Source organism: Ailuropoda melanoleuca, chromosome X (assembly GCF_002007445.2).
Source record: "Ailuropoda melanoleuca isolate Jingjing chromosome X, ASM200744v2, whole genome shotgun sequence".
NCBI classification, from domain to species: Eukaryota; Metazoa; Chordata; class Mammalia; order Carnivora; family Ursidae; genus Ailuropoda; species Ailuropoda melanoleuca.
Window position 1 is genome coordinate 86,836,499 of NC_048238.1, and position 13,034 is coordinate 86,849,532.

Genomic DNA, 13,034 nt, shown 5'->3' on the forward strand with positions numbered 1-13,034 from the left:
TCTAAGATATGTCAGAGGACCTCATCTCAGAGAACTATAGGCAATAACGTGTTGCTATTTAAAATCTTTACATTTTCCCTTTCTACTAGGTGCAAGTACAAGGAATGACTGGAAACATCCAATTTGACACTTACGGACGTAGGACAAATTACACCATCGATGTGTACGAGATGAAAGTCACTGGCTCTCGAAAAGTAAGTAACCAAAACAGATGTCCAAAGAAAAAATTTTTCAGAAGATGACAGCACTCCAATGCAAGTAAACAGGTGTTAAGAAAGACACACAAAGCAAATTCCCACACGTCATTTTTGCCTTTCTGTTGCTGAACAGCATAGACATGATGCAGAGTTGCTTTGCGATCGAAGTGTTCCATCTACACATTTTGAAAGGAGCATTTTCCTCTGAGGCTGGTCCTGTAAAAGTGATAGGCTCAAGAGTTATTAACAGCTTCCAACCACAGAGGGAAGGAATCACAAATTTTACAGCATGTTGTTATTTAAACAAGCTGTCAAGGTACATACGGCTTTAGCAAAAGAACCGGAAAGTAGGTATCTCTCCACTTTGCCCCTCACTCTCCAAAGGACACTAGACAGAATACCTTTCTCTACAGCCAAATTGTACAATGACCGCTTTGCTTTTGTCATACTAACAGTTAAATTAGGGATGAAATGAGGATTTCATAGCCATGTGATAAAATCTCAGAAAGTAAAATAACCTGTATCATTTCTAAGGACACTCCTTGGTTTCCCACCCTCACATTCCAGCCTTCCTACAGTTCAGAACAAAGCACTTCTCTGCTCTATGAGTTTAAAGAGGGGAAAAAAGCTGACCATCCTACAGTGGGCTAAGTTATTTTACAAAATACCAGTAAAGGTGAGGTGGGGATGGGAATCCCCAGGATGAAGGTGTGTCTCAGTGTTGGGGTCCTGGTGGGCGTGGCAGGACAGAGGGAGCTGGACATTAATCCTTGGAAAGCTCCAGCCACTAAAAAGGAAGTTTTATTCCACGACAGCATTTGGATTTCATGCAGTACTTTTTGAGTTAAAAACAGGCAACAGGTCAATCAAATGTCTGCTCTTTCTAGGCTGGCTATTGGAATGAATATGAAAGATTTGTGCCTTTCTCAGATCAGCAAATCAGCAATGACAGCGCATCCTCCGAGAACCGGACCATTGTAGTGACTACCATTCTGGTAAGTATGGAGAGAAGATGGGTGGGCTTTCTATACAGCAAGACTTCTGCTTTCTGGAAAGCATTATCCAGCCAGTAGAAAAGACATCAAATTCAAGCCATGAAAACCTCCAATAGGTGAGCTTAGGAACCTCTTGAAGTATCTTGCCATCATCATGAACAGAATGTCATTTTTTAAAGATTGTATTTATTTATTTATTTATTTTAGAGAGAGAGTGTGCATGCAAGTGAGCACAAGTGAGGGGAGGGGCAGGAGGAAGGGTGAGGGAAAGGTAGAGAATCTCAAGTAGATTCCATGCTGAGCGCAGAGCCCGACACTGGGCTCAATCTCATGATCCTGAGATCATGACCTGAACTGAAACCAAGAGTCAGATGCTCAACCGACTGAGCCACCCAGGTGCCCCAGAATGTTATTTTTTAAAAGAAAAAGAATAGGAATTTGGGACAGTTCCACGTATCGTTCTCCTCTTTATCCCCCCCCACACACACACACACTGTAGGACTGATGTTTCGTTGTGGGGGAGACAGCATTATGTGAAAGAGAGATTAGATTAGGGTTTTAATATGAGGTCTACCACTAACCTGTGTTTAACTGTGCAAGTCACAACTTCTCTGAGCCTCAGGTTATGTTTCTTTTAATTTATGAAATGGGTGTAATAAGTTCATAAGACCATTTCAAGGCAAGATTCACCATTTAAAGCCTTTCTGCAAAATTCAAAGAACGGTTGAAATGTGAGACAATATTCTCATTTCATTTTAAAATGTTTTTCTAAAAGTTGCTATGTTCTTACGGGGTGAAGTACAAACCAGGGTGAAAAATGAGTATGCCACTAGGTCTGGAGTTGTGAATAACTGGATGAAGATTTGACTGACGTTTACTCTTCGTTTAAACAGACATGTCAAATACGCACCTTGTCCTAGGTACTGTACTAGGCCCTGACGTTGTAAAAACAAATAAGCCACAGACTCTGACATCATAAAGATCACAGTTCTTTTTGAGGGCTTGCCTGGGCTGTGGTAAATCCCAAGAAATCAAATGGTTCATCTTCACCTAAGGGCAATACCTCTGCCCAGTTTGACTAAGACAAAGCCTTTACACGTTGAAACCGGTCCTGCTTTCAAACCCTCAAAAAGAACTTAAATCCTTCTCTACATCTTTAAATCATCAGTTAAGGACTCCAAGGAATATACAGCCCAGTGAATTGTCAGTCAATTGAAGTTCTTCGGATTCTTAAGCAAACATTTTTTAAAGGCTCTTTTCATACCCCAAACCTCAACAGCTACACGGGGGGGGGGGAACGTGATTATGATATGTGTCATCTCTTAGAGAAACATATGGGAGTAATCCTCCGATCTTCTTCTGGTCCCAAAGGAATCACCATATGTCATGTATAAGAAGAACCATGAGCAACTGGAAGGAAATGAGAGATATGAAGGCTATTGTGTCGACTTAGCCTATGAAATAGCCAAACACGTGAGGATCAAATACAAATTGTCCATTGTCGGCGACGGGAAATATGGCGCAAGGGATCCGGAGACAAAAATATGGAATGGCATGGTTGGGGAACTTGTCTATGGGGTAAGTTTTTTCAACTCTATTTTCATTTACTTCTGTGCTTTCCACTTAACAAAGATAGAAATTTTTATTTTCAAGTGCGATACTTATCCAGTTGTATAGTTCCTGTGTGGTCTGTAAAAAAAAAAAAAATTATCTTCTCCAGTTGACTTCGGTAAAAGTAGGTTGTCAGTAGCACTCTTTGGGCAACAGGATTATTTTGCCAAAAGCATAGTAAGATTGGGGAACTTTATTTGGCAACATTAAATACGGCCTGCCCTCTACTGAAAATCTGTTCCTTCTGAGTTCCCTGTGTCGGGCAGCAAAATCACCACCCACCTCGTTGCCTCAACAACTTTGCCTAAGTGACCCGGTCACCTTTGCTCATTGCTCCGTCATCTCTAGGCAGTGACCATGTCCTATCCATTCTACTCTTCTCTCAAATCCAGACACATTCTTCATTCCCACCCTCATCATTTCAGTTAAGGTTCTTAGCACTTGTTGGTCATTCAACTGATTTCCCTGCCTCTACTCTTACCCTGGCAAATCAGATCTCCACAGCATTGTAATTTCCCACTTGAAAAATCGGGATAGAATTCAAATCCCTGAGCATGGCAAATAACATGCTTCATAATCTGGCACCCGCCTACCTCTCTGGATTCGTCTTGGACTCTTCCCCCTTCATACTTAGTGTTCCAGCTACCAAGAAGTATATGTCGTTCCCTGAAGGTGCCCGCCTGCCCCTTAGGGAATCCCTGGCAGTCCGCTGACCTCACTTCCCAGTCCTCCAGAATGCAGGTGGCAGCATTTTCAGGAAGCCTTCCCTAATCCCATTTACCCACCTGCAGTCTGGTTAGGTGCCCCCGCTTTTTGCTCTCTTGTAGTACTTTTGAACCGGTATTATAATGATCTATTTACAAGTTCAGCTGCCCCAACTGGACTATAAACTTCTTGAGCGCAGAAGCCACGTCTGATTTATTTCAATATCCCAGAGCACAGCACAGAATGGAGGTTCAACAAATAATTGTTGAATGAATTAATAAATGAACAGAATCGCTCTGTCAAGGGCTTGCCCATGGGCCAAGTACAGAAGAATTATACTGATAATTGGGGCTTTCGAAAGGGGATACAGCAGGATCTTCAGAGCTCCGCAGTGGCTTCACCTGAAAAGGTTTGGGCCCCTCGTTGGCAACGTCAGATCTTGGGCCGCCCAGTGAGGCCTATGGAGACAAGTAGAACTGGGCAGAAGAACAGCCCACTGGATGAACCAGTCACTAGAAAGCTCACCCAAGTGTAGGTGGTGGCAGCCGAGGGTTAGTTCTCTCTGCTTTTTATTTTCATCCCAGTGTCATGGACATACAGCGTTACATTAGCTTCAGGGGCACAGCACAGTGATTCAACACTTCCGTACGTCACCTGGTGCTTGTCACAAGCGTGTTCTGCAGAGGCTTGCTTTCTGGCAGATAAGGAGTGCTTGCAATGACTGGTCCCTGTCTAGACAACAGGCTAGGGGAAGACTGAGGAACCTAGGGGGTGCATATACTGAGAAGAAGTTGGCAAGAAGCAAACATCCAAGTTATCTATTGGACAGAGGTTCAGGATAAGGACCTCGGTGCTTGAGATGGGAAGGAGCCAAAATAAGGTGCAGCTCTCCCCTCCAAAAATAGTACTGGGGTCACTAAATAAGTTTTTGGAACAGGTCCTCAGGAACAAATACAGAGGCAGAAGCTCAGTTCTAAAAATAAGGGCACGGAAAAGGAATTAAGACTTAAAATGAGACTGGACCTCAAGTGTCAAAACTAGGGCACCGTCCTCCAGTCAGACAAGCAGCAAGGCAATTTGAACCTTAGCCCCCAGCAGTGGGCTGGAGCCGATTATCTCCCGTCTTGGGTCAAGGTTGGCCCTGGGAACTGGGGCAGGGCTGAGCTGCAGATGAGAGTCAAGTGAACTCCGTTATGAGAAAGAGAAGAACTTCTAATGCCAGGGACAGGGGACTGACTGAGGGGCAGAACACCTGTCATGCTTTCTAAGGACCCTGAGAAGCTCCGAACCATCTTGACACAGCTCTAACCTCTTTCTGAGTTGATCAAGTCTTCTCCTCTCTTCTATCCTTCATCTTCCAATACTCAGGCTCCAAGAGGTCCTGTCTTGCTCACAGCTCTCTCCCGCGCTTGGCACATAGTAGATACTTGCTTTTTACCCTCACGAATGAATGCCTGGCATGCAGTAAATTTAGCTCATGGTAGGAGGTAATCTTATATCATTACCATTGTTTATTACTATCATTGCCATTATTATTTTATTCTTATTGTTAGCTACCATTTGTTGCTTATTTCCTTGTTGCCAGACACTGTGCTAAGTGCTTTATAGGCATTGATGTAACTCAGTCCCCACACCATACTTCCAAAGGAGGTACCATCTTATTAACATCATTCTACAGACAAAAACACTGAAGCCTAGAGAGGTGGTCTTATGCCAAGACCAAACAGCCTATTGTGACACGGCGATTTGAACCCAGTCTCTGACTACGCAGTCCGTGTTCTTTAACCACAGCCCCAGACTACCCGACAGCTGACGTGTTATTTCAGACCCATCCCATCCTGAAAGACAGCTGAAACTTGTTGAAAGGCTTTTGGTGCCTCTGCTTTTTGGGGGAGAAGAATGACCACAGAAGCATGGCAGAGACTTTCAGGTGTCCGTTTCTACTGGGCCCGAGTTCCTGACATGAGCTCTACCGGCCCACTGTGACTCAGTAGCCAGAGCTTTCTAGTGTCTCAGAAGAAAACCTGTCACATTCTGTAAATAGCTCCGTGCCCCCCTGGCATTGAGCAAGACGTTAGATCCAGTGACGCAGAACAAGACAGATTTCTGGACACTGTTCAAAGACCCAGCTTTCTCACTGGGCTTTGGTTTCTCTTCTGGCGTGTCCTCCTAATCTCCACATTCTCTCCCTCTTTCCAATATGTGTGAGTGAGGGAGCTTGAGAATTAGAGTCCCTTACTTCCCTTCTAAGTTTAGTAACTTAGAAACCAGCTCCTTGCTGCTGAATTGGTAAAAATTCTTCTGAAGGAGCCTTCCCACCTTTTCCCTCCAGTTCTTTCCACTGAACACAAAAGCAATAGCCAGGGAAGTCTCTTAAAGAAACTTCCTCTTTCCTCCTCTAACCTGGAGCAAGATTCTGATGTTTTCTGGGATTAAAACACAAGGTGTTTCCAGGGAACTGATGGCAAACCAACTGCTGAATTCCACTTTCCCCTAAAACTTGTGGCTATGAAAAATGGATGTTCTTGTCATGCTTGGATAAGACCTCTCTGTTCAGGCAGATGATCTCATAAGCTGAATGTGTCCTCATCTTCATTTAAAAGTCTTAATCTTTCAGCATTGGCAAGTTTTCCACTTCTCTTTCAATGATAGAAAGGGAGAGAAGTGAAAATGCAGGCATTCATTTCTGGCAAGCCTGGCATCTTGTAGTTTGCAAGTTGTTTAAGAAAAAAAAGGAAAGTGGGGCGCCTGCGTGGCTCAGTCAGTTGGACATCTGACTCTTGATCTCAGCTCAGGTCGTGAGTTCAGGCCCCACATTGGGCTCTGTAATGGGTGTGGAGTCGACTTAAAAAACCAGGGTGGTAGGGGTGGGGGATGGGAACTATCTCTTGCGAGGAACATGAAAACTACACACATAGGCACAGCTTTATCCTTAGGGAATTTTCTCTTATGCCTTTAGCATGTAAAACAGATCAGAGTAGGAAAAAAAATGAAGAAAGGCAGAGATGACAAAAGCTTTGCGAAGATTTTAGTATCTACCATAAAGTCTCAAGAAAGAATCAAAATGAATTAAATTTGTTCAGGAAGAAAGAAGCCCGATCAGCCTCTTTTCAGATGATTCCTAAATGGTTTTCTTTTCCCTCTAAAGAAAACCAAATCAAGGTTGATGTTTGGGGCACCTTGTATTGCTAAGAAGGCTATTTTTGAAACAAACGTCAGTAGGACACAATGTGCCCCATTATGTAAGCTCTTCAGAACATTATGGACTTGAAACTGTCCACCTGTTTTTAGCGGTTTTGATTTTGAGCTGGATGTCTATAACATCACCACATGGTAATTGTCCCCAGCTTAAATGGCTTACACACCACAGGTTTTTATGGCTCCAAAATAGCATGTGTTTTAAGAGGACATTTAAAAACATTTTGTTGCTAACAGGGCTCTTAGACATCTTTTAGCCTACCGTTTCATTCGTTTTACAGATAAATATAGGGATCATCCAGGATTGGCCTTTAGGACTGCCATTTGGGTAAACCAAGCAAGGCCTGACATAAGACAGGGATGACAGGAATGGTGGAGGAGATTGTGACAAGGTGACAAAATCACACAGCTTGGCAGAGCTTAGACTATAACTCAGGTTTCATGACTCCTGGCCCATGCTCTGTCCACCGGGTCACACTGGCTCAGTTTACTAAGCTTGTCAAACTGCAGGGAGATTGGTATTGTATCAGATGGGACATCGCCGCCTGCCTTCAAGGGGCTTACAATCTAGTTGGATTATGAGCCTTTCCATCCACAATACCCATTCTGCTTAGTAATGTAATGTAATGCACGTCCCTAGTTATCACGTGAAATCTTTGAAAACCCAAAATCTACAGCTGGGGTTTTCTGCCCTTTGAGAGGAGAGATGATCTAACAGAAAAAGAGAGTCAGGAAAAGGGCTGGAAAAAAAATTGAGGTCGTAATTGACAAAGGGTTGCCTGCCAGCAGGCAGCTGCTGTGTTCCTTATGTTCTCAGCACTTAGAACTAAAGATAAAGACAGGAGGGAAAGAGCTGCCTTAGGAAAGGCCAAAGCACTGCCCAGATTGGTACCTCTGGCTTAGAAGAGAGCAGAGAGCTTGGGGATGGAGAAGGGGGTGGGGGATGCTTGATTCCAGGTCACATCCCCTGGGCACCCTCAGACTCCTCACACTCCCAGGACAAATGGCAATTTTATAGATGCTACTCACACTGACATTTCTCTACCTAGAAGAAATTATCTCTTAGGTTGTCACTATCCTAAGATAGATTCATTTTCCATTAAGAAAGACAGAAAGTCGATCTGTCCTTCCAGCTAAAAGGCAGAGAATCAAGGGTGCAGTAACAGACGCCAAATATTCTCTTCTATTCTTCAGGTGATTACACTGGGCTTTGGCAGAAGGGCTGATGGTTTGATAAAAGTGCCCCTCTCTTCCAAATGATGTATATGAACTCCAGGAAGGAGCATTAATGATGCATGGAAGTCTGCCATTCTGAGCAGAGAGGGTGTGGAAAGATTACCAACCAAATTCGGTCTCGCAAGGCCTTTACCCAGCTCCCGGGATACTCCTTTATCTTCACTTTGTCTTTAACTCTCTCCGCTCCCCAAGGACGAGGAGCCCTAACCAATAGATCTAGACTGGGACATCTGTTCTGGCTAAGCAGACGAGGAGATCCTGTTGTGACACTGCTTCTTGTTGAACAGATTTAAATAGACCTCATCCCTTTCTCCAGATCTAAACAATTGCAGACAGTAAATATCCCACAGAGTACAGCCAATAAAGCAGTGTAAGTCCTGCCTTCAACGTGTCCAATTATATTCCTATTGTCTAGTAGCTTGATTCTGTCCACTCCTTTCTCCAACACATTTAAACTTTCCAAAGGAAATATCTTCCAAAGGCTACTAGAACCTTATGATTGATGCAGGGATAAGGGATCAGTTCATGTCTGCCTGTTCTCTTGGCCAGCATAGAATCTTTTTTAAAGATTTATTTATTTATTTGAGAGAGAGAGAGAGAGAGCATGAGCAGGAGGGGGAGAGGGAGAGAGAATCTCAAGCAGACTCCCTGCTGAGCATGGAGCCCAAAGAGGGGCTCCATCCCAGGACCCTGAGATCATGACCTGAGTTGAAACCAAGAGTCGGACACTCAACCGACTGTGCCACCCAGGCGCCCTGCATATAATATCAATGTATAACACCAATACATTGCCTTCCCTCTCCCGTCCTCCCCCTTGCTTTCAGAAAGTGCTTTAAAATGGCGACTGACAAGCTTCTGCTCATGCGTCGTCTCCAGGTTGGTTATAAGCTTTACATCAGATGAAAATATTTTAAGATACAACATAAGCCTTTCAGCTCAAAAAAAAATGTTTTAAACGCCATTTAAATTGTCATTTCTGTCTTAAACCTGTCAGACTCTAAAGTGTATCATCCCTATACATAGGAGTTTGTTGGTTTTTACATTTTATGAAATTTACAACTTTGGCAACCCACCTATGAAAAGGATTATAAATCCCCTTAGGTTAAATCCCCTCCAATAATGCAGTTCCTCCAGGTTTGCCACTGGTGAGTGGAAAAACCAAACCTAATTTGGCGTGTTTACTGAGCCCACACAGCCACTCCTAAGCTGCTTGATTAAAATGCTTTAAGTAGTCAAGATGCAAGCAAAAGCACTAGCAAACTCTTACCGCGAGCTCTTTCCATTTGCTGGTTTTTATCCTTTACCTGAGGCACCTCCATACCACCCAGCTTACCCGCCTAGATTTGAGAAAACGGCCTGCCTACTGCTGTTCCTAGCAGAGGCCGAAGCTCGAGGACCGATGGCCGCTGACTGGTTCAGGACACCGGAAGTGAGAGGCACTTCACTAGGGAGTCAGCACCTCACCCCCTCCCTAGCCCCATCGATCATTCTTAACCCTCTCTCCCAGCCACAGCTGACTCCTGTAAGGAGCAGAGACCAGGAAAGGAATGCCGTCTGGGGAGTTGCCTTTCTCACTTTTTCATCACCGTTGGCCTCCTAAATCTTCAACCTGCCTTGGAAATGACCTTTCCCCTCCTCTGCGTGCCGTGGTGGTTCCAGGAGAGCTAAATGGGTGTTTTGTGACACTAATTACCTGCTCCTTCTATTTTCCTTACTAATCAGGTTGATTGCCCCACCGACAGGATGCCCAGCAGATCTTGGGCTCTGAAATAACGGATCATTGCAACATCCTTTTCATATGGACAAGGGGATAGTGGTGGCAGAGGGCAAGGGCTTCTCCGCAGCTGCCCACGAGCTGACGGGACAGTCCTGCTGAGTTGGTTCCACCAGGCAGGCATATAAAAGATGGGAGGGGTTGTTAAGTCCACTACCCTGCTGGCCATCCTTGCTCCTTCCTTTCCATTGGATGAGCCTTCTTCTGCCTGCTTTTTGCTAGTCCTTTGTATTTTCCGGCTGTAATAGGTCTTTTTTTAAGGTTCAGCATGGGAAATCTCATTTTGGAGCCAGGTCCACATCAGACTTAATGCTATTCTTCATCGAGGGAGCACCCTCCAAAAAACAGACAAACTCCACCTTCTCTGGAAAAGCTCCTAAGAAAGAAACAGTCCTGGGGCGTCCCAGTGGTGCGGTCGGTTGAGCATCCGAAACTCTTGGTTTTGGCTGTGGTCTTGACCTCAAGGTCGTGACTTCATCAAGGTCATGAGGTCAGGCTCTGTGCTCAGCGGGGAGTCTATTCGAGATTCTTTCCCTCTGGCTCTCCCCATGCTCATGCGTGTGTACTCTCTCTCACTCTCCAAAATAAATAAATAAAATCCTTAAAAAAAAAAAAAAAGCCAGACAGGAAAAAAGGCAAGTGCCTGAGGGGAGCAGATTCTTTCTGTTGTCTTACGTGACTTCAATAGTACTCCATACTAGGAATGGCTTCCTTTGGGAATCTGTTCTTTTGCTGCATATTCCTGGGAACCAGACAAGAAGCCCCGCTTTGTCTATCTAGCCACCTCTTGTTAGTGTTCAGCTGTGCTTATCATCTGGTGGGTGTTTGTTGCTGAGGTGGTTTTTTTTCCCTCATAGAGGGTGTCAAGATTCTCAGACTCCTTTCTTTTTCCTGCTTGAAAAGAGCCCAATTCCCCGAAATTCAATCCAAAGTGATTTTCTCAAATGCCCCTTATTTCTGCCTTCCAAAACAAGGAAATGGCCATTTCTCTTAGAACAATCAATTATTTAGACTTAAATGACCAAAAACTAGTTAAATTAAGTAGTTAAATTCAAATGAGATCAAATGGGAAATGATACGAGTGGGGCATTTGCATGGAGGCAGAAACACATTGGCAAGGATAGAAGGTGGCTTCATCTGTGAATTCTGTTGGCACGACAAGCCTCTTTCTAGCTGAGGCAGGCTCTGCCAAAAAACTCCCACTAGCTTTCTGGCCAATTCCATTCTCCTCAGTAGCTTTTGTTTCTAAGATCAGATCTGGCCCCAGGCAAAAGGGTAAAATAGGTAAAATTTGGGTTTGGCTTCTGTCCAGTTATAAATGCAGAACTGGCGATTCAGGAGTTAGTGGCAATGAGGGGAGTGTTGAAGCCATGGGTAATAATACTGAGGGGACAAAAATAATACTGAAGGGAGAAAGTGAAGGACAGTCCCTTAAAGGAGTCTTGCTTACTCCACAAACCTTCACTGACTATCTCCTAAGCCAGGCCCCGTGACTAGACTATGGGGCTACACAGTCACACCTTGGCCGAGAGAGCAGAACTGGGAAGAAAAGCCAGAGAAGGAACATTCGAGAGATAGGAGGAGAAGCTATAGTCTTCGGTGTCAGAGAGCCAAGGAAAGAGGGTACTTTGTTCAAAAGGGCAGTAGTGTCCCATGAGCAGGTGACATCTGAGGGAAGGACTTTGAATTTGGTATGGCAACCAAGTATATAACTGAAGAAGCAATGTCAGTAAATCGGAGGGGATGGAAGGTAGATCACAGGTGTTTTATAAGGACAAAGTCGTGTTAAAATCAAGAGATAGCAAAGGTGTATTTTTTCAAGAAGACCACAGTGAGAGAGAAAGATGCCATATGGTTAAGAAGGTAGCAGAATCAGAGGAAGGTGGGAGGACCGCTTTGTGTTTCCTTTTAGGCTGTCAGTAAACAGAATTACCTGAGTATGATTTTAAGTGAGTAAGATCAATTAATGGTTTTCAAATGACAGTGAGCATTCAAATCACCTGGAGGGCCAGCTGAATCCCGCCCGTTGTGCTTCTTGTTCCATACATCGGGGATAGGGCCTGAGAATTGGCATTTCTAACAAGTTCCCAGGTGACTCTGATACTGCTAGTCCGGGAAACCACCCATTGAGAACCATTGGGATAGGGTGAGAAGGAAAAATTAGTACAAGAGAACAAAGGGAGCTGAGTTTTAAGAAGAGACAGAAGACTATGGGACGCTAGGAATAAGTGGATTAAGCCTTAGAAAGTTCATTTGCTATGAGATGGGAACGACAAAAGGAATAGGTGAATCGGGGCGCCTGGCTGGTTCAGTCAATAAAAACTTGCAATTCTTGAACTTGGGGTCGTGAGTTGGAGCCCCACATGCGGCGTGGAGCCTACTTAAGAAAAAATAAAATTTTTTTTTAAAAAGAAGGAATAGGTGAAGACACAGCACTATGTTGAGAAGGAAAAGGACACGGAGACAATAGAGCTTGTCTCAGTTGGCTCCCATCTCAGTAAAGAAAGAGCCAAGATTGGGGTGCCTGGGTGGCTCATTTGGTTAAGCATCTGCCTTGGGCTCAGGTCATGACCTCAGGGTCCTGGGATCGAGCCCTGTGTCGGGAAGCAGGGAGCCTGCTTCTCCCTCTACCTCTGTCCTTCTCCCCTGCTCATGCGCTCGCTCTCTCTCTCTTTCTCTCTCTCAAATAAATAAAATCTTTAAAAAAAAAAAAAAAGAAAGAGGCAAGATCACCTGTGGGGGGGGGTGGAGCTGGTAAGGATTAGAGACTCCAAAAAGCTTGGAATAAGCATCACTCACAGACTTCGAAGAGATCAGCTTTCCTGTGATAGATGATGGATTTAACTTCAGAAATGGGGAGTTTGAGATGGTAGTGAGCCAACCGGGTAGATTTGATCAGTGGGCTCTTGGCTTTAAGAAACACATACTTTCTGCAACTCCCCCTGGGCTATAGGACATCCTCCACGAGGATAAGGAGTTTTGTCTGCATTGTCTCTCTTGCTCGCTGCTTCATCCCCAGCCTCAAGAGTAGTGCTTGGGACAGAATAGGCACTCAAATATGCACTGGAGTGAATCTGAGAGGGGTTAATTATCGTACATAAAAACAGTGTAGAGTAGAAATCTGCACATATCTATGGAGTCAGGACATTGTGGTGGTTAAAAGCATGAGTTCTAGCAGCACTATCAACAATAGCCCAATTATGGAAAGAGCCCCAATGTCCATCAACTGATGAATGGATCAAAAAGAGGTAGTATATATATTCCATTGTGTGTGTGTATATTCATGTACATATGTTCATATATATACGTATATATTCA

At 44.2% G+C, this 13,034-nt stretch overlaps 1 protein-coding gene across 7 annotated transcripts in view; it reads left to right on the top strand.

Annotated features, from left to right (window-relative positions):
- Positions 1-13,034, top strand: part of GRIA3 (glutamate ionotropic receptor AMPA type subunit 3) — a 267,816-nt gene that overhangs the window by 194,967 nt on the left and 59,815 nt on the right. For all 7 annotated transcript variants that reach the window (XR_004622357.1, XM_034649234.1, XM_011234226.3 and 4 more), the window contains 3 exons: positions 90-194; positions 1,085-1,192; positions 2,564-2,770. Coding sequence is in view for 6 of the 7 variants with exons in the window: in XM_034649234.1 (XP_034505125.1) it covers positions 90-194; positions 1,085-1,192; positions 2,564-2,770 (420 nt within the window). In the remaining variant the exon portion in view is untranslated. The remainder of the gene's footprint in view (positions 1-89; positions 195-1,084; positions 1,193-2,563; positions 2,771-13,034) is intronic.